The sequence below is a fragment of the Limanda limanda genome, chromosome 4 (genome assembly GCF_963576545.1).
Source record: "Limanda limanda chromosome 4, fLimLim1.1, whole genome shotgun sequence".
Classification (NCBI taxonomy): Eukaryota; Metazoa; Chordata; class Actinopteri; order Pleuronectiformes; family Pleuronectidae; genus Limanda; species Limanda limanda.
Window position 1 is genome coordinate 13,768,936 of NC_083639.1, and position 24,084 is coordinate 13,793,019.

The following is a 24,084-nucleotide window of genomic DNA, read 5'->3' on the forward strand; positions in this document are numbered from 1 at the left end:
CACTCACCTGTCAGTTTATTAAAACATACAGCTATCTCCATCCGCTCCTCAGACTATATTCTCCCAAAAATGTTTACAATTAAATCAACAGCTCGCTCACAAAGTTTTATCAAATACTGAACATTTAAACTTTTATGAAGGCAGGATTTATTACAAAACTGTTACAGATTAGACAACATTAGTTTGTGCTGGTTGTACCTGAAAAGCTGACAACCAAGTGCATGTCCACAAACACTGACTGATAAGAATGTTATCAGGATAAAGGTCAGTTCTGCTGCTGTGTGCTGTTTTTAGATTGACAAAGGACATTGTGTCATTTGCTCACCTTTATTAAAATCTCTGTCTGCATACTGCAGCTGCCACACTGTTGCGCAAATATTTTTCTGATTTTTGAGAAATTATTACGTTGTAAATATTATGAATGTAATTGAAATTACATTTCCTGTTACTTTGTTAAAGTTGAGTTTAAAAGTAAAACTAAAAACAGTTAAAAAATTGTCATGCTCACAGACCATAACCATTCGCAGCAATTACTATTTGTTTACTATGTGATTATGTTTTTTATTTGTTAGTCAGCAAAAATTACGCTAATACTACTCAACTGATTCCATGAAATTTTTGGAAGGGTAGGGCATGACCCAAGGAGGAACCCATTACAATTTAGTGCAGATCTTGATCCGGGGCAGATTTAGGAATTTCTTTTAACTTTCTTTATCATTGTGAAAGTGAAACAGCGTTTTTCCTTGGATTCCTACATATATATATATATACAGTATATATATGTAGGAATATACAGGACTGATATTTACATAAAATTGGTACAGATCCAAATAAAAATGTGGATCTGGTGAATTTTAAAGTGGTTTTGTAATGGATTTGTGGAGATATCTGCTCTACTGAGTGCTATCCTAGTTTGATCTGCCCTCAAAACTGTCCATATTCTAATTCCTTCATAGTTGTGATGTTAATCTTCTTTGAATTTCAGATCCAAAACCAACAGGACCATCCATCACAGAAATACATGAAGAGCTGCGCAAAGAGTAGGTGCTCATTATGTCAAAGTCACAGAATTTTTTCTGTTGGTATCCTGCAATATTTGACTAGCCATGCAAAGTTGTGTACATATTTATCATGTATTATAATAGTGCACTTATATTGACTAACTTGGAATAAGATTTATCTTAATTATTGCAAATTGATCTTGGTAAATTTTAGATTTTGCAGAACATTGGATCAATATAATTTTTAACATATCCAAAGTTGAGCCTTGTGGGTCAACACATAGAATTTCTAACCAGCTCAGGTTTCAGATGTGTAACATTGCAAACACTTGCTGCTAATGTGTAATGTTTATGGGGAATATACACATGGTGAGTGACCTGTCAACACTGCCTGAACTGATTTACTTTGTCGGGCATGTCGCTCCAACACTGGAATGCTCATATACTAGATTAACCTTTTTGGTATGTTATACTGTTTATGGTAATTTCTCAGGCCAGAATTTAAACAAACTGAAAAATAATAAAGAGCTTTAGATATTTGTTCCAGGTTTTCCACATGTCCACTCAGGTTTTAAAACAGCTTCTGACAAACACTAAATAAATAATGCACAATGATCATAGCTTCATTTTAGATTAAAAAGATTGTTTGGTTCCTCACAGTGTTTATGCTTATACTCTTGTTCTATGACTGCAGCTCAGAATAACATGAGAAGACTCTAATAATAAAAGGAAATAAAAACTAAACCCTCTGATGTCCTTCTTCCCAAAACTATCCACAAACTGTTCAAAACTAACAATCAGGCACAAGAACAAAAGTACTCTCTCAGGAGTGTTCTTTTTCACAGTATATCCTTAGCCGGACTTCAGGAGAACCAATGTTAGGCTTAATGAAGCCAGATAGCAAACAGTATCCTGGGTTTGATCTCTCATGTATTCACAGTGTGTCTTAAAACCATAACTTCATTTGATTTTAATGAGATTCCAGCCAATTCCATTCTGGATACATGAATACATAGACTACTGAAGAAAACAATAAATACCATATGAAAAATGATATACCATCATTTTTACTTTTGGAGAGTTCATCCTAAAATTATGGGTATTGGTATTGATCAATACCCCACTGACTGATTGACTGCTGGATAAATAAAAGGGCAAAGGTTAAAACGGTTCTCATCCTCCTCTGCTTCAGCTTTGAGTGTCAGCAGGCTCTGGTGCAGGAGCAGTTGGCCCGTCTGGCTCAGAGAGAGAGAGAGACGGCCGCAGCCACAGGCCTGGATGAGCTGCTGCCCACCCTCATCATTGAGAAAGGGAAAGCACATGAAGAGAGAGAGAAGGCAAAGATGCTGGTGAGTAAAATAATGTGGATCCCTCATCAAACGTCAAAGCTGTAACCATATACCTTAAATAATAGGACCCGAATGAATGTATTCATTTCTTTTCCTCTTGTTCTTCCGAAACCACAAGATACAAAGGCGCCATCTAACTGACATTTTATAAAACAAAAAATAGCTTATTTAACCGCCAGCTTAATGTCTTTGCCGATTTTTAAACCTCTGTCAGTAGGACAATCCAGCATTTGCAGGCCAGAAGTTGGCACCATCATTATTTCATCTAAGTTTGGCAGTAAAGTTTCACATAATCTTCAATAACAGTTGTGTCCTGAGTGGAAGTTTTTTTTAAACTGTCATATCAAAGACATGTTGTTCCATTCTTGTTTGGATTTGAGAGTAAAGACCTTCTAAACCAAAGTAGTAGATTTTTCTTTACACCTCGTATTCTTTCTGTGAGTTAACAGCACCCTCTACTGTTTATACTGTGAAATGCACCACTGGTGAAATGAAAGTGATTCGGCTGCAGCATGATTTACAACCCTGGTTTCTGTATTGCAGAAGGCAAACCAATGCATTTTCTTAAAAGCAGACTACTAAAAATTGGTGTAAAATTAATTAGGATAATAAGACTATGATTCTCTGCTGTATTTTCCATTGCTAATGACACTGAGCTGGAGATGCTATATGCTCAGTATCATGTTGGGGCATAATTCAGAACTGCACCATTTTTTTATCATTCATTTTGCTTAACTTTGACTCAGACTCAGTTGGTTGACTTTCTCTTTTTTCACCTTAGTCTAACATTGAAATAATGTGTCTAATTGTCATTATCGATACATCAAAACTTTCCAATTAAATTTCTTTGATTATGTGAGTAATGTGTAATGCTGATAATCATGAATATGATGGGGCTTGTGTTCAGCACCTGCAGAGCAGAGAACATGCATGATGCTTGTAGCCTGTTTTGTGTGTGTAGATATGATCACCCACATCAAAAAGGACAGAAATGAACAATGGAGGAAAACAGGGACATGAACAAAGCTGTCTGTCTACTTTGCATTTTACACTCACACCAGTGTAACATGTGTTTCTGTTGTCTGATTAACCCGGTCTGTGCACGTGAACAGTGGTTGTATTGATTGTCAGTATGTTGACTTGATGACAGCGTTGCTTTTGCTTATTTTAAATGTTCCTGTTGACACAGTCTTGTCAAATTCAGAATCAGACAGATAATGAGTCAACCAGCAGTGCAGTGTGGGCGGGAAGCAGAGGCACCAGTCACAGACAGAGAGTTTCTCAAGGATCTGGATAGAAATGTTTCACTGAGAAACAGTAATTTCCATCTATTCAAGGGTTTGTGTTTGTGTGTGTGCTATTGTACAGCTATCTTTGTGAGGACCAGTTTGAGTCTACATTCAACAGAGTGAGGACATTTTGTCCGGTCCTCACTTTGTGACCCCCCCTTCAATGGACTGTTTGTGGGTTAAGACTTGGTTTAAGGGTTAGGGTTAGGTTCAGGTTTAGGTAAGGGTTAGGGTTAGGGTTAGGGTAAAGGCCAATTTATGCTTGTACGTATTTTTTAAAACGGATAGATAAGACCGCCCTATCCGTCGTGGAATGCCCTCTCCGAGCGCCTCGGAGAGCTTTTCGTACACGTCTGATTTTTCTAACTGTCCGTCTTCATGTCGGAGAGCCCACGGACAGCCCTTGGCTGTGATTGGTCCGCGAACGACATCATTTCCCTACGATGTAATTTCCCTACGACGTCATTTCCGGACCTCAAACTTCCTGTTTCCTTCCCTGTGTCACATCAAACCCAAACACAACTACGATTCTACGATTAATGTGACGTGTGTGTTAAGCCAGTGGAGTTGTCCGGCTGACGGTGGCTCGTTAGAGCACTGACGGCATGTGTGCACAGTCACATACGGTTATAACGAGCTTTCAAAACGGCGCTAGTGGGCTAGGCTAGCGGGCTAGCCACCATGCTAACTGCGGTGGTAACAGTGCAAGAACCGGCCGTCTTCCGTTACGCCACCTATGGGTTTGGCGGTGAATTTTTTTCGACGTACAGTGGTCGGACAAGTAAAAATCAAAAAGACTCTTTGCCCTCCGTGGAGCCCTCTCCGAGAAACGGATACGTAGAAGCATATAAGAGCCTTAAGTGTAATCACTAAGACAACTGTACAAACACGTACGTGCACATGTTGTATTGATGAGCAATAATTAATCAATGATCACTAATTTGTTATTCCCACACTTTTTTTAACTCCCTAAGCTCATTCAGAAAATTAAACACTGTGGATTTCCTGCAGCGCCCAGTCTCTCTCCCTCTCTCCCTCTCTCCCTCTCTCCTCCAATTGATTTGTACTACAGCGTCTTTTTCGATATGTCAGCCAGCTATAACAAACACTGGCAAGCTTCCATTGATATGGGTCCAAACATTTAATGATGTTACATTGTAATGAGGAACTTAACAACTCGCTCCTTGTTTTCTTGATTGCTACTTTTTCTACTTTAGTGTGTGACGTGTTTGAGCATCGTGTTGTCAGCGGTTGGATTAAAGGAAGCTGGAGTTCAGCTTGTTGCCTGTGCAAAGCAGAATTTGAAGGTGGTTGTTGTCATGTGAAAACAGGTTGAAGTAGACGTGTGAGAAGTCTAGACAGCATTCAACTTTGAGTGTTTATATGACCCCCCCCCCCTCCATCACTGCTCCTTTCCCACCTTTTCTTCCTTCTCACCTGTCCTCAGTCTTCAGTCTCACCTCCACTGTGTGACGCATCCATTGTTCCTCAGCTTGATTTAGCTGCTGTCTTAAATGTCTCACCTCCTTGCTGCTGCTGAAACTTTGAAGAATTCACTCCTAAGATGAAAAAGATAGATGGGCTTGATTTAGATATTTCCCATGGCGTTGCTTCTACTTTTGAGGAGATTGAAAGGAAGTGCAAATCTGATTCAAGAGCTCCCTCCGATATCAAATCTCTCTGACTAGCAGGTGGGCTTCCCTTTCTTCTTTGCATTTTCCATCAACCTTGCATCTATTGGCAAAAACACAGCTGGAGATTTAAAGAAAAAGTCTCTTCAACCCCTCATCTCTTTCCCCAGTGCACCTTAAAGCGCTCCACTTTGAGTGGTTTGAGAGCTGCCTTATTTCCCAGGAGAGTAGACAAATACACACTCACACACACACACACACACACACACACACACACACACACACACACACACACACACACACACACACACACACACACACACACACACACACATAGACACACACACACACACACACACACACACACACATAGACACACACACACACGCACACACACACACACATAGACACACACTGCTGTAATGCTATCACAATACACAAACACATATATAGCAAGTAAACCCCCAACCTATTTCCCCACATGCACTCCTGGCTCCCTAACAGGCGGCCTGTGTGTAAGGGTTTGGTTGACGAGGAGGTGAGGGAGGTGAGGGAGGTGAGGGAGACGGGGGAGGCAACACCTGTCAGAGAGAGGAGCTGCTCCCCACACAGCCTCAGGCCTCCTGTCATCAACACTCACTTTAGCCATTTACTCCTGTGTCAGCGCCAATCGACACCACTGGGACTGTTTGTGTGTCTATATACAGTACGTCTTTGTTTGTAGGTATCTGCACGTGTGCACATTAGACTGTGTGTCAGTTTACAGCAGAGGAATGTGTGTGTTGTAGGGGGATATCTACTGGTAAGGTTCATTAACAGTTCATTGAATATTATATTCTCTGAGCATTTTTGAATGTGTCTTCGAGTTTATTTATCATTTGATATATTAAAACTTTTGTTTGGCACACAATTCACTTTCACGCAGGTGCACACATGGAACAGATTCTGACAGGTACACAGGGCACGGTCACGCACACTCGAATGCAGGTGAATGTCGTGGGTCAAAGTTCACCAAAGTTGAACTCCACATGAAGCTAAGCTGCAGCTGAAACTATGAATTATTTTAAAAACTTTATGGACGATAGCATTAGAGGGCGAGCTAGCATGCGGCAAGCCCACAGCTGTACATTGCAGCGACAGAGCAAAACAGCAAGTTAGGGAATTTTTATGTTATGTGAGAAGTGTAAAACAGTTTAATATATAGTATGAGTGATATATAATATATAATATATAGAGCCACAGAAATCAGGATCAGGATATGACCCACCCCATACCTTCACTCATGTAAAATACTCAAAATACACACCTAATAACTTTTGGTTAATATGCTGAAACTACTTGCATTAACTTTAATTTAAAAAAAGCAAATATGACACAATCCTTATATGCAAAATATGTAAACCCACACCAGGGTAGGCTGCAACCTCTACCACTGTTCTTCATTTTTGTCAATTTCTTCTGCTTCCCCCCTGTGTCATCATCCAAATTCTCACTCCACCTACAAAGGTGCCCTTATACAACTTGACATTTTTGCAACCTGCTCTGAGACTGAATTTAGGTCTTAACAGTTACACATTGAGTGAAGACACGGAAGAGACGACAAAGCTACATTAACACCTTGTGTCTCCTCCTATCGCTTTCCTATTCTCATTAGCACCTCCTGTGTTTGTTTTCCTCCCTGGACCAGTCTCTCTACCTCAGAGGTGACATTTGTGCTGCAAATAAAATGTTATTAGTATGCACAAGCATTCAGTGCTGAGCAACACACACACACAGACACACACACTTTGAAAAAACAAGCATCTGCTTTAAGCTATTGAACTCAGAAGCTTCCTGGGTGGGTGAGAAAAATCGACTTTCCTACCTGTGTGTGGGGGTTGAGTGTTTGTAGCCTGCCAGTTGGTTGTTACTCTTGGTTTTTGTTTTGTATATAAGAAGCTTTTATCTGCTGTCTCTAATAAAAAACATTTAAGGACGACAGCGTCACAGACTACAGGTAATCAGTTTAGTGGAAATCAATCGGTCCTTGTGCATTTGTGCAGAGGCAAACAATCATGAATAGATTTGACATTTCAAGAGTTTGTATTTCTCCTTTTTTACAAACAAATATATATCGAAACTTTGTGTTTATATTTGTGTATAGATTTATATTAATTATGCATGTTGTGGTGATTCATACATATTTTGATACTTCATCCAGAAGTTGATTTACTCCGGGGGAAATTTTCACAGCGATTTCATGTGGAAAATAGGTTACTCTTCTTGCATCACACAGCATTGCTCCTTCTTCATTCTATGCTGTCTGTTCAAATCCACAAGTGACATTTCTGTGACTCCCACAGACTGATCACAGAACAGGGGAATCAAGTTGACACTGCCCTCAATTTTTTTCCCACCAAGTTCAGAATTTCCTGCAATGCAAATTAGACAAAATGCTCAAAAAGTTTTGCAGAGATTTCACGCACCTGCAGGCTGTGGCAAATTCTATGGAAAGAGAAATTATCGTCAAATGTAAACAATGACACCTTGTTATGAGAATCTTGTCAGTCATGCAGTTAAAGCTCAAACGTGTGATAAGAGCTGTTGCGTCCATTTGGTCATTCTGATGTCCCTGCTGTCTCACACCTCGTCTTTTCCTTTAACACCTCATTCGGATTGTAGTGTGGGCAGTTAGACAGCGAATCAGCCGCACTTCTGTTATAGTGTTTGTCGTGAACGTTTGTGTCAGTACGAGGTTGAAGCAGTTTCATTTGGCTTTTGATTTTCTAAACCACATTTCACATGTAGGTGGGTATTACGGGTATTTAGTTGGTTGTATTTGGATGAAGAAGGTTTGTGAAGGTGTGGTAAGGTCATTCCATAAGTAGTCACTAGATGGCATTGTTGAAGTGTGTTAGGTTTGCTAGTGATGCAGGATAAAGTGTCTGCTCTTCACCGCTACATGTGCTCCTGGGCAACATGTTCTCGCAGCATTTATTCCTCCTCCTCCGGCTCCCTTCTTTTTTATCTTTCTCTATTCAACCCCTCAGTCCCTTTCCTTTGAATGTGTGTGTGTGTGTGTGTGTGTCTGTTGGTATGTGAATGTGAAAGCATGATGTGTGTGTGTGTGTGTGTGTGTGTGTGTGTGTGTGTGTGTGTGTGTGTGTGTGTGTGTGTGTGAGCGATGACTCAGAGCAAGGCATTTGACACTGTCCAAAAGAAAGATGATGAAAACTAGAGTGAAAAGCCCGACATTCATTAAAGTCAGACCTGCGATGACAAACACTCAGACCACAGCGGATGATGGCCTCACATATTAACAGAATGGCCCTGCTGCTGCTGCTGCTGCATAGAAGAAATACAAGGATGTGTCACTCGAAAGGGTGGAAATGGTGTGTTTTTGCACTGAATATGCAGCCTTTCAGTTACAAGATGTTCTCGCTAACCAGCAGGGCCCCCTGCTGTCTACGCCTAAAGGACATTTGTCTGTCACCATGAATTAAAAGTCTCTGTTATAGATTTGTGCTGTTCTTCTAGCTCATTCTCACTCTTATTAATCTTTTTTTGTCCCAATGTTTCACTAACATCCTTTACTTCATCACACATCCAGATCTGTGATTTGTTGCGATTTAATGGCAAATCCAATATCACTACCTCATTATTGCGTCCGTCCACATTAAACCAGCCTGTGGTTAGATCAGTCTGTCAGTTCACATCACCTCAGCTGCTGTGAGTGTTTGATTTCTAGCAGCAGATGGACATGTCGGTTTAGCTGCATCCAGCCAACCCCGAAATAATCTCCGGATGGATTTTTCTTTTCATTTGACCTAAGACGACAATGTTTATCTTAAATTAAGACTATGAATCTGCTGTTTTTTAGCAGATGATTGCACATAATTGCCCAGGAAATACAAGTGGGATAACAATAAGATGGTCCTCCCTTACATCATCATCCCATGTTTATTGGTTGCATACACACATATTCACACACGTTCAGGAAATCGGCTGAAAAAAACAACACAGAAATTATAATACTTTTTTCTGGAAGCTCCTGTAATTAATCCATTGTGGTATTTTTCATATGTACGCTGGTTAGATATCCAACTCTGCTTGTTTGCCAGAAAACAGAGGGTGGGAGAGAGGGAGGAAAGGACCGGTGTAAAAAGCCAGAGGAGAGGGGACAAAGATGGATCAATGAAAAAGAAAGAAAATTACATGAAACAGTAGAGGGAGAGTTTTACATTGAAACTGACTTGGTGAACGTCAGCCTTCACTGTAGCCACTGCTTTGAGTCTGTATGTTAGACATTACTGAGGAGACACACACACACACACACACACACACACACACACACACACACACACACACACATTCAGTCATAAACCCTGAATTTTGCTCTCAAAAACCTTGTCAATGTAAAATACAATAGCGGTTGAGACGTACATATTCACACATGACTAAACCACTTGTTATCAGCCAGTGTAATCACAGACTTGACATCTTTTCTGCATGTTAAAGCAGCTAAGCCCTTTGTGCGTGCTCGCGCTCACTCACACACACACACACGCGCACACACAAAGACATGCACACACATACAGTTCTCCCCCATCTTCTGAAGCAACGGTAATTGCTGACGAGCAGAGCGCTCACCGGCTGAGGAGATTTTGATCAGTACAGAGCAGTGTGGGGGTGGGATGGTGGTTGGGGGGGGGCATAAATCTGCTTCAGAGGACAAACGTGTAGGAGTGGAATACCTCTCCCATCAGAGAGGGGTTGTGATGTAATGAGACAGCTGGACCAGACTTATTATCTGCGGGAAAAGTATAATGCTTCCCTGATGCCTGCTCTCACATAGGGAGATGATGATTTATGTTGGAGCAATCAAAGCACGGGTCAAAGGATGTGAACTTCCCACATAAGATTTCTCAGCTTGTAGGCTTTTGTTGTTTTCCGAAGCAAATTGTGAGCGTCTTAAAGTCGTGTTCATCGCTGTCGAAAACAAAGGCATCGGACAGGCAGCAGGTATCACGTCACTGAATGTGATTTGTTCAAGTTAGAAGTTTTAACATTTGTTCTCTTTCTGTCACAAGTTGAATCACATGTGTTTCATGTTAACCGAGTGACGCAGGCGCTTAACATTTAACCCCTGAAACATATTATACTTTTTATTAAACACATTTTACTGTTGTTCTATGTTATTATCTGTTGGAAGATGTTAGTTATTTTTTTTCTGGTTGCTCTCTATATATTGCTTTATCTTACATTTATGTGCAGATGAGAAGGTGAATGCAGTTTTTATTTTTTTTATTTACTAAGGCAGTGCTCTCACAAGTTGACCCTGGTTTCCTCCTTTATCAGAAAGTTGGTATGGGGCGGTGGGGCATTGATTGTTTGTTTTGAAGCAAAATCAAAACTCTGCGTTCAGTTCAATCAGACTTCAATTGAACTAGACTAAATTCATTGCCATGCACAATAAGAGATGAAATGAGAGTCTATTCGGCGCGTAGACCCCTCGTGATTTTATCAAGGGGTCTAGTCACTGGTGGTGGTTGATGGGACCTAGAAAATGTTGAGGCTCTCTGATAAGATGAGTGGACTCGGCTGGGATTGACCAGGGATCTGGATATGGAGACGGGAGGTGACAGGGGAGGAGGAGGGTCGAAGCGAATCACTGAGATGACAGTGATAGAGAGGAGAACCGATTTTTGAGTCTGACAGTACCGACATGATTGGCAGATTGAGATCAAGGCAAAATCTGATTAAATTACCATGAACAGCAAAGAGCAAGCTGATTAGAAGAGATGGGTTAAAGAGAATGTGAATGAATGAGACATAGAGCTGCATGGGGCGATATGACTTCAAATCAATGTCACGATTATTTCAAACTTTTACTTTGTTTAGGATTAATGAACGATTATCTTATGCCAGCTCTAAACTCTAGAGCGAATTAAACAAACACAAAGTAAACTTGAAGGATTGCATGTGTCCTTATAACTTTTGATTAGTGTTATTTTTTATTGTTAACAGTGGGGGAGTGAGGAGGGAGGGCTACCGGCAGGGTAGTACGGCATTGAACAAGGTCCTGGGCCACCACTGCAAAATGATGGTAGCCATAATCTTTTAGTTTGTAAATACACTCATTGGGGAAAAATATCTACTGGTTTAACCGACATAAGCAGGTTAGAGGTTATGCACAGTTTTTTGAAACTGATTAGTGGAGAAGTTAAGAACTATAACTTTGCCAAACATCACTATTTTAAGCTAAATGGGAAATTGTTGAGCATTGTTGCTCTCTCTCTCTCTCCTCTCTCTCTCTCTCTCTCTCTCTCTCTCTCTCTCTCTCTCTCTCTCTCTCTCTCTTTATCTCTATTGCTCTCTCTGACTACTACATTTTTTCGTCTCCCATTTCCCCCATCCTTCATTCTCTTCTTAACAAAACCTGTCCTCTTATTCAAATATCTCTTCTCTCTCTCTCTCTCTCTCTCTCTCTCTCTCTCTCTCTCTCTCTCTCTCTCTCTCTCTCTCTCTCTCTCTCTCTCTCCATAGTCTTTCTATCTCTCTATCCTCCTCTCGGTGTCTGTCTTCCTCTCTCTGTCTCGGAGACAGTCTGGGGTGGGAAAGCAGGCTGATGATTAAGTGTTAATTCATTTCACCTCCCCAAGCTATGAGATGAGCACACACATTTAATGAGCAAAGAGCTAGACTTACCAATTCATGCCTTTAGTATTTCTATTGGACTGGGTGCGCATGTTAAACGTGAGTCCATGTGTGTATGCAGGTGTGTGAGTCATCCGCAGTGTGGTGATGATTCATGCATATGTATTGGACTGTTGTCCTGTTTTCCTGATTGAGGCATTTGTGGTATATGTGTTAACAACCCTGTAATACTGAGGGAAAATCTCTTTGATTGCATTGTGGTCCTGACAAACAATCATCAGGCCATCAGGCATAATAGGTGCTAGGCCTGTACACTCACTATAAAAGTTGCATTCCCAGCTTCCTCATTGTGTCAATCAGGATGTCAATGTACACAAATCCAATGAGAGGATGAAGCAGAGCTCTCCCTCTGTTTTAAAGGAGTGAGGATTGTAGTGGGAGCACCGGAGTATCAGGTGGGACTGTGTGGCCATGGAAAATGGTTTACATGCTCAAGGGCCAGGGAGAAGGGGTTCATAGCAGAAACTTGTTTAGGTCAGGATCAAGTGTGACCTGGTCTGGGGCAGGATTTACATACTAGAGTTTTCTGATCCGTGTCAGATTAAACCAATTCCCCGAGACAGAAGGAAGTCTTTGTTTTGTCTTGGCTCTGTTCACGTAGAGGACACAGACGAACATGTTCAGAGAGTTTGGGGCCATAAGAGCCGACATCAGTGTCTGTGTGCTGTCAAAAAAATCATGCGTTACTGCGTTACTTCCTGCCTCTGCCTGCTGCACCACCTCTCGCATGAATAATGCGGAGGATTTGTTGCTGTTGTGCACGCGTCTGTGCAGAGAACCACCCGCTGTGTTGTTCACGTGTGAAAAGCAAACAAACCCAAAAGTTGGGTCTGGACAGGTGTACAGGGGTATGTGTACATCATTTGACTTGTCAGCTGACACTTACAGTGGAGGCTTATATAGAAAACAATAGGTGCGAAATTTTGCATCATACACCTCCAATATGTGTGACTCTTTATTGGGTTTCTTTTCTGTATATATGTGAGCGAGAGTGTGCGATGTTGCAGGTTGGCTCCATGTTGGAGGAACCTCATCTCCTACTTGTGAATTCAAATTACAACAGGGAAAATCATTTTCTCGGATTCTGTTCACACTCTCTTTTCGTTATTTAATTCAGTGAAATATGAGGGATAGTTGACATAAAATGCAAAATAAGATAAATATGATGTAAACACAAATTAGCTGTTGAGATGTAAACAATCTGTCACTGTAAAAGAAAATCTGTACATTATCAAAGCCGGACACTTTTTGAAAACTTTTCATGTGAACCTCACTGGGGATCTGCAGTTTTAGCCAAGCAGCAGCATCGACCAAACACAAGGAATTAAAGCACTCAGCTGAACCAAAAGCTTTTATTATTGGCAAACATGATGAATGGGCCTACTACACATATTCCCATAGAGAGGTGACAGGGAGAAAGCTGTCACTGAAAGATTGAAATCTTTCAATACAGTGGAATCATCAGTGTTATTGTAATTTTATGAATATTGATGTAGGTAGACTATTATTATTGTCTCACACACGTGACGCACACGTGTACGCACCAGGGTACGACTTTGTGTCTACCTTATGCAGAAGTATAAACCAGGGCTCCCTTTTGCAGGGATTTTCTTTCTATTCTGAAGATGAGTTGACCACCTTCATCAACAGCCACACTTCACATTTGGTTCTCTGTGATTTCACTGCATATCACCATGTCATCGTAAATGCAGAACAAATCCACAGTGCATGCTTTGAGACTGTTGGTAGCTGTGGTTGATGCTGGACAGTATTTACTCTGGGTTTTTCAAATTGCAGTAATCGGACATGGTTTTAATGATAATTCAAATTTGAAGTGTTAATAGCAACCGTTGGGAATTTTACCATGTTTTACGGTCAAACTGGTAACGTTTCATCATGAGATTAGCTCTCATTTTCTCCTCTCTGTCTGTATTTTTCGTTCTCTCCGGCTAATTAAAAAGCCAAATCGGCAGTTTGACAGCAAGAACTGTGTCTGCTAGTGACACAGTTTGTCTCCAGCCTAATCCTCATCTTCGCCCTCTTTCCTCATCTCTGTCTTTCTTCCCCCTCTCCTGACTCCACATAGAAAACAACAACAAAATCTCTTCTCCCCAAACATGTAGATTTATTCAAATTTACCATTTGCATAATTCCGTATTTACATAATTTATTTTTAAGGAAGCGTTCTTCACCAGGTGAGGTGATGTTTTAGACCAAAAGGTCTCATTCTGTCACACACACACATGCACGCACGCACGCACACACACACACATTCTGCGCCTCTCTTTTTTCTGTTATTCTGTGTCACTCCCAAACAGATAAAGATACACACACAGACACACAAATACATTTTGTTGCAGTCATTTTCTGGAGACTCACCATAATCCTTAATATAACAAACTACTTCTCACCTAACCCGAATTCTTTACCTTAATCTTGAACCACTAATCAAAGCTTTTTTCCCAATTGGGGAAAAATATGTCCCCTAAGGTAGCCTATGAGACACACACACACACACACACACACGCACACACACACACAGTGTGTTGCCAGAGCACTGATGTCTAAAGTGTAAATCAAGCATGAAGTGTTGCCGAGCTGGTGCATCTGCTGACCCTCATGGTACAATTACAGCAAACATGATTCAGTCAAGCATAGATAATGAAATGTATTGTGATCCATGATATTGGTGAGTTTATAGAATTGGGACATAATTTATTCCACTATGTTGGTAAAATATTTGCCCATTTGACCTGTAAATCAGTTTTGTAGATGCAGGGATGCTGTGGTTCTTGTGGCAGGAGCTGAACGCAAACCTCGACCTCAGCTTCCATTTGTCATCATGACATAATGATGACATTACATAAACCCAGGAGAAGCTGGGCCCATCCCTACTGATGAGTGGGATTAGCCCCCTGTGATTTTGCATCTGCATAGATTTTAGACCAGGATGATGCTGCAATACTTTACCCCACACCAACAAACGTCAACAGTGTTTACACCCCTAACAAACATGGGTCTAAACATTGTTGACGTGTGTTTGTTTGTTTGTTTTAAAGCAAGATTACTCATACACGACTGGACGGATTATCATTAAACCCTGGTGCGGATCTGGACCAGGGGGGTGAATTTAGGAATTAATATTTGAGATAGAGCATATTTCAAGATTTTCATTAAGTTCTCAGTAAATAATTAATGAATCTTGATGAGAAAATCAGGTATTTTAGGGGACAGACATTTATTAGTATGTAATTTGGTACAGATCCAAACAAAAATCTGGATGTAGTTAATTTAAATCTTGTTTGACAAGGGGCTGTTGAGCCTTAGCAGAGGCATGCACTCTGAGTGCCGCTCCAGTCTTGATGCTGTATGGGAAGATGCTGGCTCAACAGTTTTGTAATCATAGGTCTTTATAGGGTGGTTCTTCCTGTCCCCTGAGAAGACAGCCATCATAGAGAGGGTGGAGATGCAATATTCCTTATAATATGGGGACAAAATCGCAAATTTTCAGGCTTTTAAGGGAATGGCCTCAGTTGATTACATGTAAAGAAACAGAAATGGTGGCAAGAATGAAAAAAGGGAGCTTGAGACAGACGTGTCGTGCGTGTTAGAAAATTCCAGAAATTGTTGCCCCCCAATCAATTGAGGAAAAGCTATCTGAACATCCCAAACCAAAACACATAAAGCAGCTTTAGAAGGAGGGAAGAATCAGCTCCTTATTGTACATCTTAGATGACTATGTAGGGGACAGTCAGGGTCATTTTAGAGGGTGACTGCATCATTTGAAGAAGGTCATCTGTTGGAACCATCATCCGGGGTTTGGTAGGTTTTCTGACAATGTAGGATGAAAGACAGGTGTTCTTGCTATGTTTTGATATGTCCATGCACCGTTGAACTGAAATCCGTTAAAGGTTTTCAGTTGTTTGATTTCACATTTACAGCGGGAGTCATTTGTTTTTACTCAGGGGTCACAATTATTTTGTTTAATAAAACATTACTACTTTATCTTTGGATAACCTCTTGCTGAATTTATGAGCCTTAGTTTATTTGGTACTTCCCTGGCTGTGTTTTTGCTACCTCAGTCGATCCAGGCGTTTATTGTCCAGAATGAGTCTGCTGACTGTTGGTCACTGGGGAGCACAAAAACAATGAGGGGAAACTACCTGAAATGTCCGCTACAGCCCACAGACTGCACCTAACTACTTGGGTGTGTGTTTGTCTGCAGCAGTACCACGATGAGCCCCTGTACCTCTCTTTTAAAGTCGCTCATCTATGGAAATAGGACCAGCACACTCCTGTGAGCACTCTGTGGGAGGCCACACACACACACACACACACACACACACACACACACACACACACACACACACACACACACACACACACACACACACACACACACACACACACAGTCAGACTTAGGCACATTTGCAGTTTAGGGCCAGTCACAGAAGAGAGGGGAGGTTAAACAGATGGCGTCGGCTGTATCCATTACACAGACACACAGACACACACACACACACACACACACACACACACACACACACACAAACACACACACTGTAGCAACTGGCTTTGTGAGTTCACCTCATTTAACTGAATAGTGTTTTTATGAAGCATGGCAACATTAGAACCACCCACCGCTCTAATCTACCCCTTTCGGTTCCGTGTCTAATGCTGGACTGGGAGCACTTGGTTTGAGTGGGCAAGGCTAGACACACCCAAATATGGTCTCTTGTGTGTCTCCGATATACTGCTTAAACTGAATGTTATTTGATTTTTTGATAAATGCATTGTAACATATTGTATTTTCAATAAATATTTAATGGCTACTTTCAAGACTCGTACGTTTACAGGTCTATAAATTATCACAGAAAAGAGATTGTGAGATGGTAATCCTCAGTCCTGCTATAAAATAGGCAATAAACACACACCTGCCTTTTTTAAATATAAACTTGCAGGGTAAAGAACACTACACTGATAGTACATATTATTGCACGATCACATTTATATGTTCGCCTTTTACTAAAGACTGAAATATGGCAGTGATTAGAAATCAATATTCAGTGTTTGTTAGGCTTTCTGCAAATACACAGTCTGTCATATATGCCAGTACATGTATACAAGCAGTTGAATATATAGGTTTGACAAGTACTGATTTATGAACAGGATTCAAGGCCCTTTAGATTCGGTGCAGTGAAGAGAGACAAAGCAGATGGTTGGACAGGGAGTGTGGATATAAGGTTGACAGGCAGTGAGAGTCATGTGTCACAACATCTTCACTGTGTGGAAAACAGTTTTGCTGTCTGCGCCACCAGTTTGACCAGTGTGGAGATTAATGATTAGGATTTCATTAGTTTTATTTATTTATTTATTGTTTATTTGATTGTTAAGGACAAAGCACAATCAATGAACATATGTAACAAATAGCTAATGTCAACATGCCGGAGTTAGTAATTTAGTAATAGATACAGAGACCAGTGTTCAGGAAAAAAGAACAAAAACATTATTTTCAAGCCCAAATAAAAGTTATCATCATGTTGCAGCTGCAGAATGAAGGGGGTTTAAATTACATACTATATATTTGGCAAATAAGGTTTTATAACTAAACACAATCTTATGTTGTTCTTTTTAATAATTGTTTCTTTTGCAGATGATAAAATACAAAAAATAATAATAGTAACAAATGAGACACAAAATTAGCTGAACACATTTAAACACTAATGTTTTACTGGACAGAAAAAAGACTGGGAAAAATAATTAAAATTAGAAATGTGCATTGTCTCTGCTCAAGTACACACACTGCACTCCATTTATACATAAACAGTGTCCACAAGGGATCAAAACTCTGTAAGTTAGTATTAGCTTAAATGTAGGTGACTATTTATCGGCCTTCTTAGCTAAAGCATCAGCTAATGCTGATTTACTATAAAACAATTCTCACTATGGACCGATTTTTAATCGGCTGAACCAGATTACTCAACACAACACACTGTAGAACTAGCTTTTGTGAGTTCACCTCATTTAACTTCAAAGAGTCACGGCAACATTAAGGCACCAACTGCTCTAATCAATACTTTCAATCAGCTGAGCGATCAGTCGATCTCTACTAACACGTAGTCTGTAGATTATTCTGTGACTGGCTGTACGAACCCTGTGACCTACTTGTTCCCTTTTGAACTGTTATCTCTCCTTGAGCTCTCATTTTCTCCTCATTCCTATCTGCTCCTTTATTCATCTCTACTTCTCCTCCCTTTTTTCTTTCCTCATTATACCTGTCTCCTCTTCCTCTCTGTCTCTTTTGCCATCTCTTCCAGCCGTTTGCCTTCCTCTGTATCTCCTCTGCTGTCTCACTAACCACCGTCTCCTCACTCTGCCCTAGCCTGCAGATTTGGATGCCTGGGTAAGCAACACTACTATTGCTGGTGTCTCCTGTTTCTTAAGCCTTTTCTCTATACCCCCTCCTTTCTCTCTCTCTCTCTCTCTCTCTCTCTCTCTCTCTCTCTCTCTCTCTCTCTCTCTCTCTCTCTCTCTCTCTCTCTCTCTCTCTCTCTCTCTCTCTCTCTCTCTCACTTCTCTATTCAAATGTCATGTTTTCATTGTGCATTAAAGCGAGTGTGCTGCCGCCACCATTCCGCACAACAACACTTTGGGAGGTATTCAACTAGAAAATTACACATCATCTGTGCTGCTGGCAGATGTGATTTTACACACACACACACACACACACACACACACACACACACACACACACACACACACACACACACACACACACACACACACACACACACAAAATGCCCTTACATCAAACAGCCCCTGTAGAAAGATAGAAAGAGAAAGTGCAGTGAGCCACAGCAGGGATTTGCAGATGTGCTGTTGTGGGGATGCATGGGCCTGTTAAATGCGGATAAGATTAGACTGGATTACAATACATGTAATGCCAATCTGTGTTTGCGTCTTCACGCCTGTATCCAGCGTATCAGCTGAGTGCACAGGAGATCAGTAGATCAGGCAGGGAAGATGCTGTTTTTGCTCCATCTGATCTGTATCACACCCTCTAATGCACAAATCAGGTACAGCAATCAGTCACCATTATACTGTGTGTGTGTGTGTGTGTGTGTGTGTGTGTGTGTTGGGGGGGTAATATGGTTATAGTATGTCGTAATATATACTTTCAATACTACATTAAATTCGTGCCTCATTGCAGCTTTTTGCTGCCTCACTCCCTGCCAGCTTCACTGTGCTGATGCACCATATCCTGTTCATACTGCTGCAGTACACTACTCATTACCCTTATTGTTTTAAACAGTGTGTATAAATGTGTATCATTGCCTGATTGATCTACAGATCAACTGTTTACACTGTAGAGAGAATCCAAACACACCACGTGCATGCTATCTATCATTTTATGCATTTTATCCATCTTATGTGGATCAGATTGTGCAGCTGTCTTTCTTTATCTACTGCTCACTCTCCACAGCATGACTAAAAATACTGACAGATGCATGTCAGATCCTAAACCACGCCGCAACGTATTTAGTGCATCAGTTCAATCTAGCTCGCTGCCATTTATTTTGGCTTTTAGTGGTTCAAATATATTGTTATTTTAATATATTAAGGAATTTATTAAATGTTTATATAAAAAGACTGCACAATACCGTAATGGCTAGAGAAATTACTCTGACTGTCCATGAAAATTATTTTAGATCCTTTCATGCTCCAACAGAAAATCTGATTGTTATTTTGTGATTGGATGATATAAATGAGATGGACTCAGTTCAGTGTACGGCTGTGTGTTGCCGTTCAGCTAAACCAAATTTTGATTGTGTTCATCTTTTTTGACTATCCCTCTCTGTCTCCTTTTTTACCATAATCCTTCTATTTTCTATTGCATGATGAATTAGTATTTATAATTTGTTTGTACCAATTAGTGAAACTGTAATAATATGAAAATGCGGGGGTCATGTTATGTCTCCTAGTAAATGTTTCCGTTTATTTGAATATCTACTGCATGTGCATTTCTGACTTCAAGCTGAACTGGCAACTTGTTTTCACAGTGCATCTTTTTGACGTCTGCTTCCTGTCTCTTCCTCTGCTTGCATGATGCTTGGCTCAGAGGGCATTTTAAATGGTTTCACTTCATCGTAATGGCGTCATCGTCATGTCAGCACCTGCCACCGCTGTGCAGGTCTCATGCCACCTCAGTAGTTTTGTAAGTTTTCTTTCATTAGATGGACCAACTATCAAATAACCCTTCCTTTATTTTTTACTTTGAGGTATAGATGTGATGTCTTTTAAATTATCATATATTTCAATCAAGCATTATCATATTATGCCCATAAGGTGCTTCACAGATGAGTTACTGGTATAATAATGCACTGAAAACACATACCTGTAATTTGATGCTGTAGTTGACCACTTGTGGAGGGTATGCTATTTGTTACTATGGTCTACCAACTTAGTCTTTTGTTAATGGAAACTTCTTAATGTTTTGTTCTCACGTGGCTGCAGAAAGGATGTATCTGCAGTCGCTAAAAGTATAAATTTATTAGCTACTCAATTGCTTTCTTACACCATGACTACAAAGCAGTGGCAACACTTCCTGTAACTTCTGTTACGTACTGGTATGTAGACATGTTTATGTTGTAAAGTGATTACATATGTTGTTTTTTTAGTTTAGTTATGTTATATGAAGAAGAGTTGTCAGGTACTTAAAATTACATTTCATATCATAGATGAGATGTGTATCCAGAGTTTGTAAGTTGAAACGATACACTTTATTAGAGACCAGTGTTATATTCATGCTTTCTGCATCTGTTGCCTTGATTCCTCCTGCCTCTTACCTTCCGTTGTGTTTATGCTGAAGTCCATTATCTTTAAACATCATTCACCCACTTTGTATCTATATCAACTTAAACATTGATAAATGAAGGACGTGAATTTAGTTTTCACACAGGTCATTTAGAGAAAACAATGTCCATTTATTCGTTCATTTTCTCTTTACTCTTATTTTCATTCTATTATTGTGCAATATTTAGTAAATCCAAATTTGACTTAAAGACAGTCTGTCTGTAATACTCATTCCTTTATTACTTACTTAACTACCTTTTATTTTTACGTTTTTCACTCGTTTGTGTCGTAGAAATGTTGTGTCTTGAATCTTCAATCCCTCTTCTTCTCCTTCATCTTCTTTCCTATTCAGGCCAGACAACTGGAGAGGAAAGAGAAGGAACTTGCCAGCATCTCTGTCTACTATAAGGAACAACTAGAAACACTGGAGAAAAAGGTAGATACTGTTTATATATATATATATTCTTCAACCTTCAACACTTGATCAGTTGTCACTTGGACCCACAGATAACATGAGTAGGTTTCAGTGGTCAAAGGTCACAGTAACCTCATACAAATCAGGAAAAAAGAAATGTAGTAATATGTACACGGAAATTGCACTGGTTGGAGGAGGCATACAAAGGTGGTAATTCTATTTCATCTTAAGAGCATTCACACAATCAAAATCAAATCGCCACAGCTCACCAGAATGTCTTCCTAAATATGGCTAAATGAGGCTTCCTAGAATGTGTCCATTAGTTGCATTGCATTCATTAAATTCCAAGATTTTCACTAAAAAACCAGCATTGAAAAGTGCTACAATTCCGAATGAAATCACTGAAGAGCTGACATTAGTTTTTACAAATCAAAATGACACAAGCATTTTTTTCATTGGTTTTTCTTTTGAGTTATTTCTTTTGGGGGTTTAGAGAATAAGATACTAGCTCTTTAAAAATTTGACATGAATAGCGAGACCTAACTAATGAGATAAAAACATCCAGTAGGCTTTCACTGAAAGGAAGTCTTCACACATCAGGAATAGTAAAAATAAAGCAGTGTGGTATTCACTCTCCGTGGAGAGTAGGATCTTGCTGAGACACAAGACTCTTCCCTATCTTGGAAATGTCAAGCCCACACACCAGTGTCAGAATGTAAATGTAAATGAATTGAAAGTTTCAGCAGACAGACACGAGTCACGACTTGCTGTTGATGGACCAGCACTCAGGAGAGGTTTCACAGCGCTCCATCTCTCAGAGAGCTTCAGCTGCCTAATCAAATGTACTGTGCCTTTTCTTAACACTCTGTCCTTTCGCCAACATCCCGCTGGTTCTTTTCTCGAATCAGAAAAAAAGGATAAAAGCGGTTTGCGGAGTGCTTTTAAGAAATTATGGCCTGTGTTCATTCTGTCTGAGCCCTAATGCACAGTTGATATTTTGCACCCTTTTAAAGCTCAGTGGTTTGGTAAATGTTGCTTGCTTTTACACAGTAAACCTGTTTTTGTTAAGGGACTTTGTGAGAGACCCGTTTGGAACTGGTGTGTTATTGTCAGGTCAGAAAAGGCTGTTTCATTCTCGTAAATATCTACAGAGGCTGGATGAAATGATGAGTGTATGAGATTTAAGTGATAGAGTGAAAGTTAAGGGAATAAAGGAAAGAAATTGTTTGCAAGACACGGATTACAAAAACTGTAGATTGTAAAAATTTAGAAAAGGGTTCATTAATAGGTGACCCGCGGTCCTGATCTGGATGGATGGGATATATAGGTGTTAAAGCTGCTCAGTTATTATGATGTTTGGAAATTGTTCGAAAATTGCTTGAGACTTAAGGCCGGAGCATGCTTCTGCGTTGTCAGGGGCCCGCAGGCACGCAGCTGTAACGCAGGACTCGTTGTCATTCATGGTTTTCCAACCGTTGCACGTGTTGCCATGCAATTCCCCGCCAGAACACTAGGCGCAGTAATGTTTTTTGTCGAAGTCGGCTCTTCTTCCTGTGTGGCATGAAGAGGAGCGATTTATATACATCGCCACGGCGGCTCCTCAGAGCCTTTTTCTGGCGGAAAAATCCGCCGGTTAGTGACGGGTTATACTAGTGGTCATAGTTTCGGATCTCTTCTGCCAAGTTCTCTTCTATTTGGTCCATATTCGTTCTTCTAAATCTTCCGTGGTTTCCGGGCATGAACCGGAAATGATGTAGTCAGCAGACCAATCACAGCCCTTGCGGCCGGGTGACGGTGCTTTGCCGTCTAGTAAGAAAAATTGGCCGACGCACGTAAGGACGTACGAAGGGGCGTGAGGGGCCCGGAAGGGCTCCTGCGTCTCCGGGCCCGTGAAAACGCAGAAGCATGCGCCGGCCTTTAGGTGAGAATTAGTAAGTAAAAAGGAGACGACTGTAACAGACGTGATCTGCTACCTGTGGGTTCCCCTGTCACTGAACTGCTACCAGGATTTGTGAGTTGCAATATAGTGATTCTTATATTCTGTCTTTTCGCACACACACACACACACACTTTCACTGTTCCTCCTCCAACCCCTCTTCTGGCCGTCTTGCACACAGTCTGGGAGAGTCTCCCGATGTGTCGGCCGCCCGGCCCCAGCACGCTACTGCTGATAAAGGGGAGAGAGTGATTAGCCAACACAGAATACCAGTGCACAATCAGACTCCCTCCCTGGCACCGTTCCCCCGAACAAAATCCTTGATCTCTCACTCCTGCTGCTGACGCTGATCACACCCCACTACCACAAAGACACTTTTTTCTTATTTTTGGAATTAAGCATTTTTTAAAAAAAAATTTCAATTTCATTTTTTGTTAGAGTACATATTTATAATCTCTCCAGTTGAATATGAAAACTGACGGTATGCCATTATTGCGTTATACTTTCTTTGACTTGACAGTGAGTTGTTGCCGACATTGAGATGTTTACACATCTAACACTGAATGATAATGCTAGCTAGACATAAGGATGTTCCATGTTTGTTGGAGGAAATTGTCTCTATCTCGACCTCTTTGAATGTTGATTGAAATCCCTGATAGAGAAAGATGAGACAAATATTTAGTTTTTTTTTAACATTACATTGACTGAACGAATGAAGGGTGAAAGGGTGAAGGTAGACACGCATACACTCTCACACACACACCTCTCCCCTAACCTGCACTCCATCTCTTCACACTCCCACTACTCTCCTTCCAGTATTCAGTAGACGCTCTATGGGGCTTGACTGCCCCCCCAGCCCTCTCCCTGTCGCTCTCCCTTCCTCCAGCGGGGCCCATCAGGCAGACGGGGGACCT

General features: G+C 40.7%; 1 protein-coding gene across 2 annotated transcripts in view; it reads left to right on the forward strand.

Annotated features, from left to right (window-relative positions):
- Nucleotides 1-24,084, forward strand: part of LOC133000334 (MICOS complex subunit mic25a-like) — a 56,786-nt gene that overhangs the window by 2,846 nt on the left and 29,856 nt on the right. For both annotated transcript variants that reach the window (XM_061070237.1, XM_061070238.1), the window contains exons 3-5: nucleotides 986-1,040; nucleotides 2,194-2,350; nucleotides 21,172-21,255. In XM_061070237.1, the coding sequence (XP_060926220.1) occupies nucleotides 986-1,040; nucleotides 2,194-2,350; nucleotides 21,172-21,255 (296 nt within the window). The remainder of the gene's footprint in view (nucleotides 1-985; nucleotides 1,041-2,193; nucleotides 2,351-21,171; nucleotides 21,256-24,084) is intronic.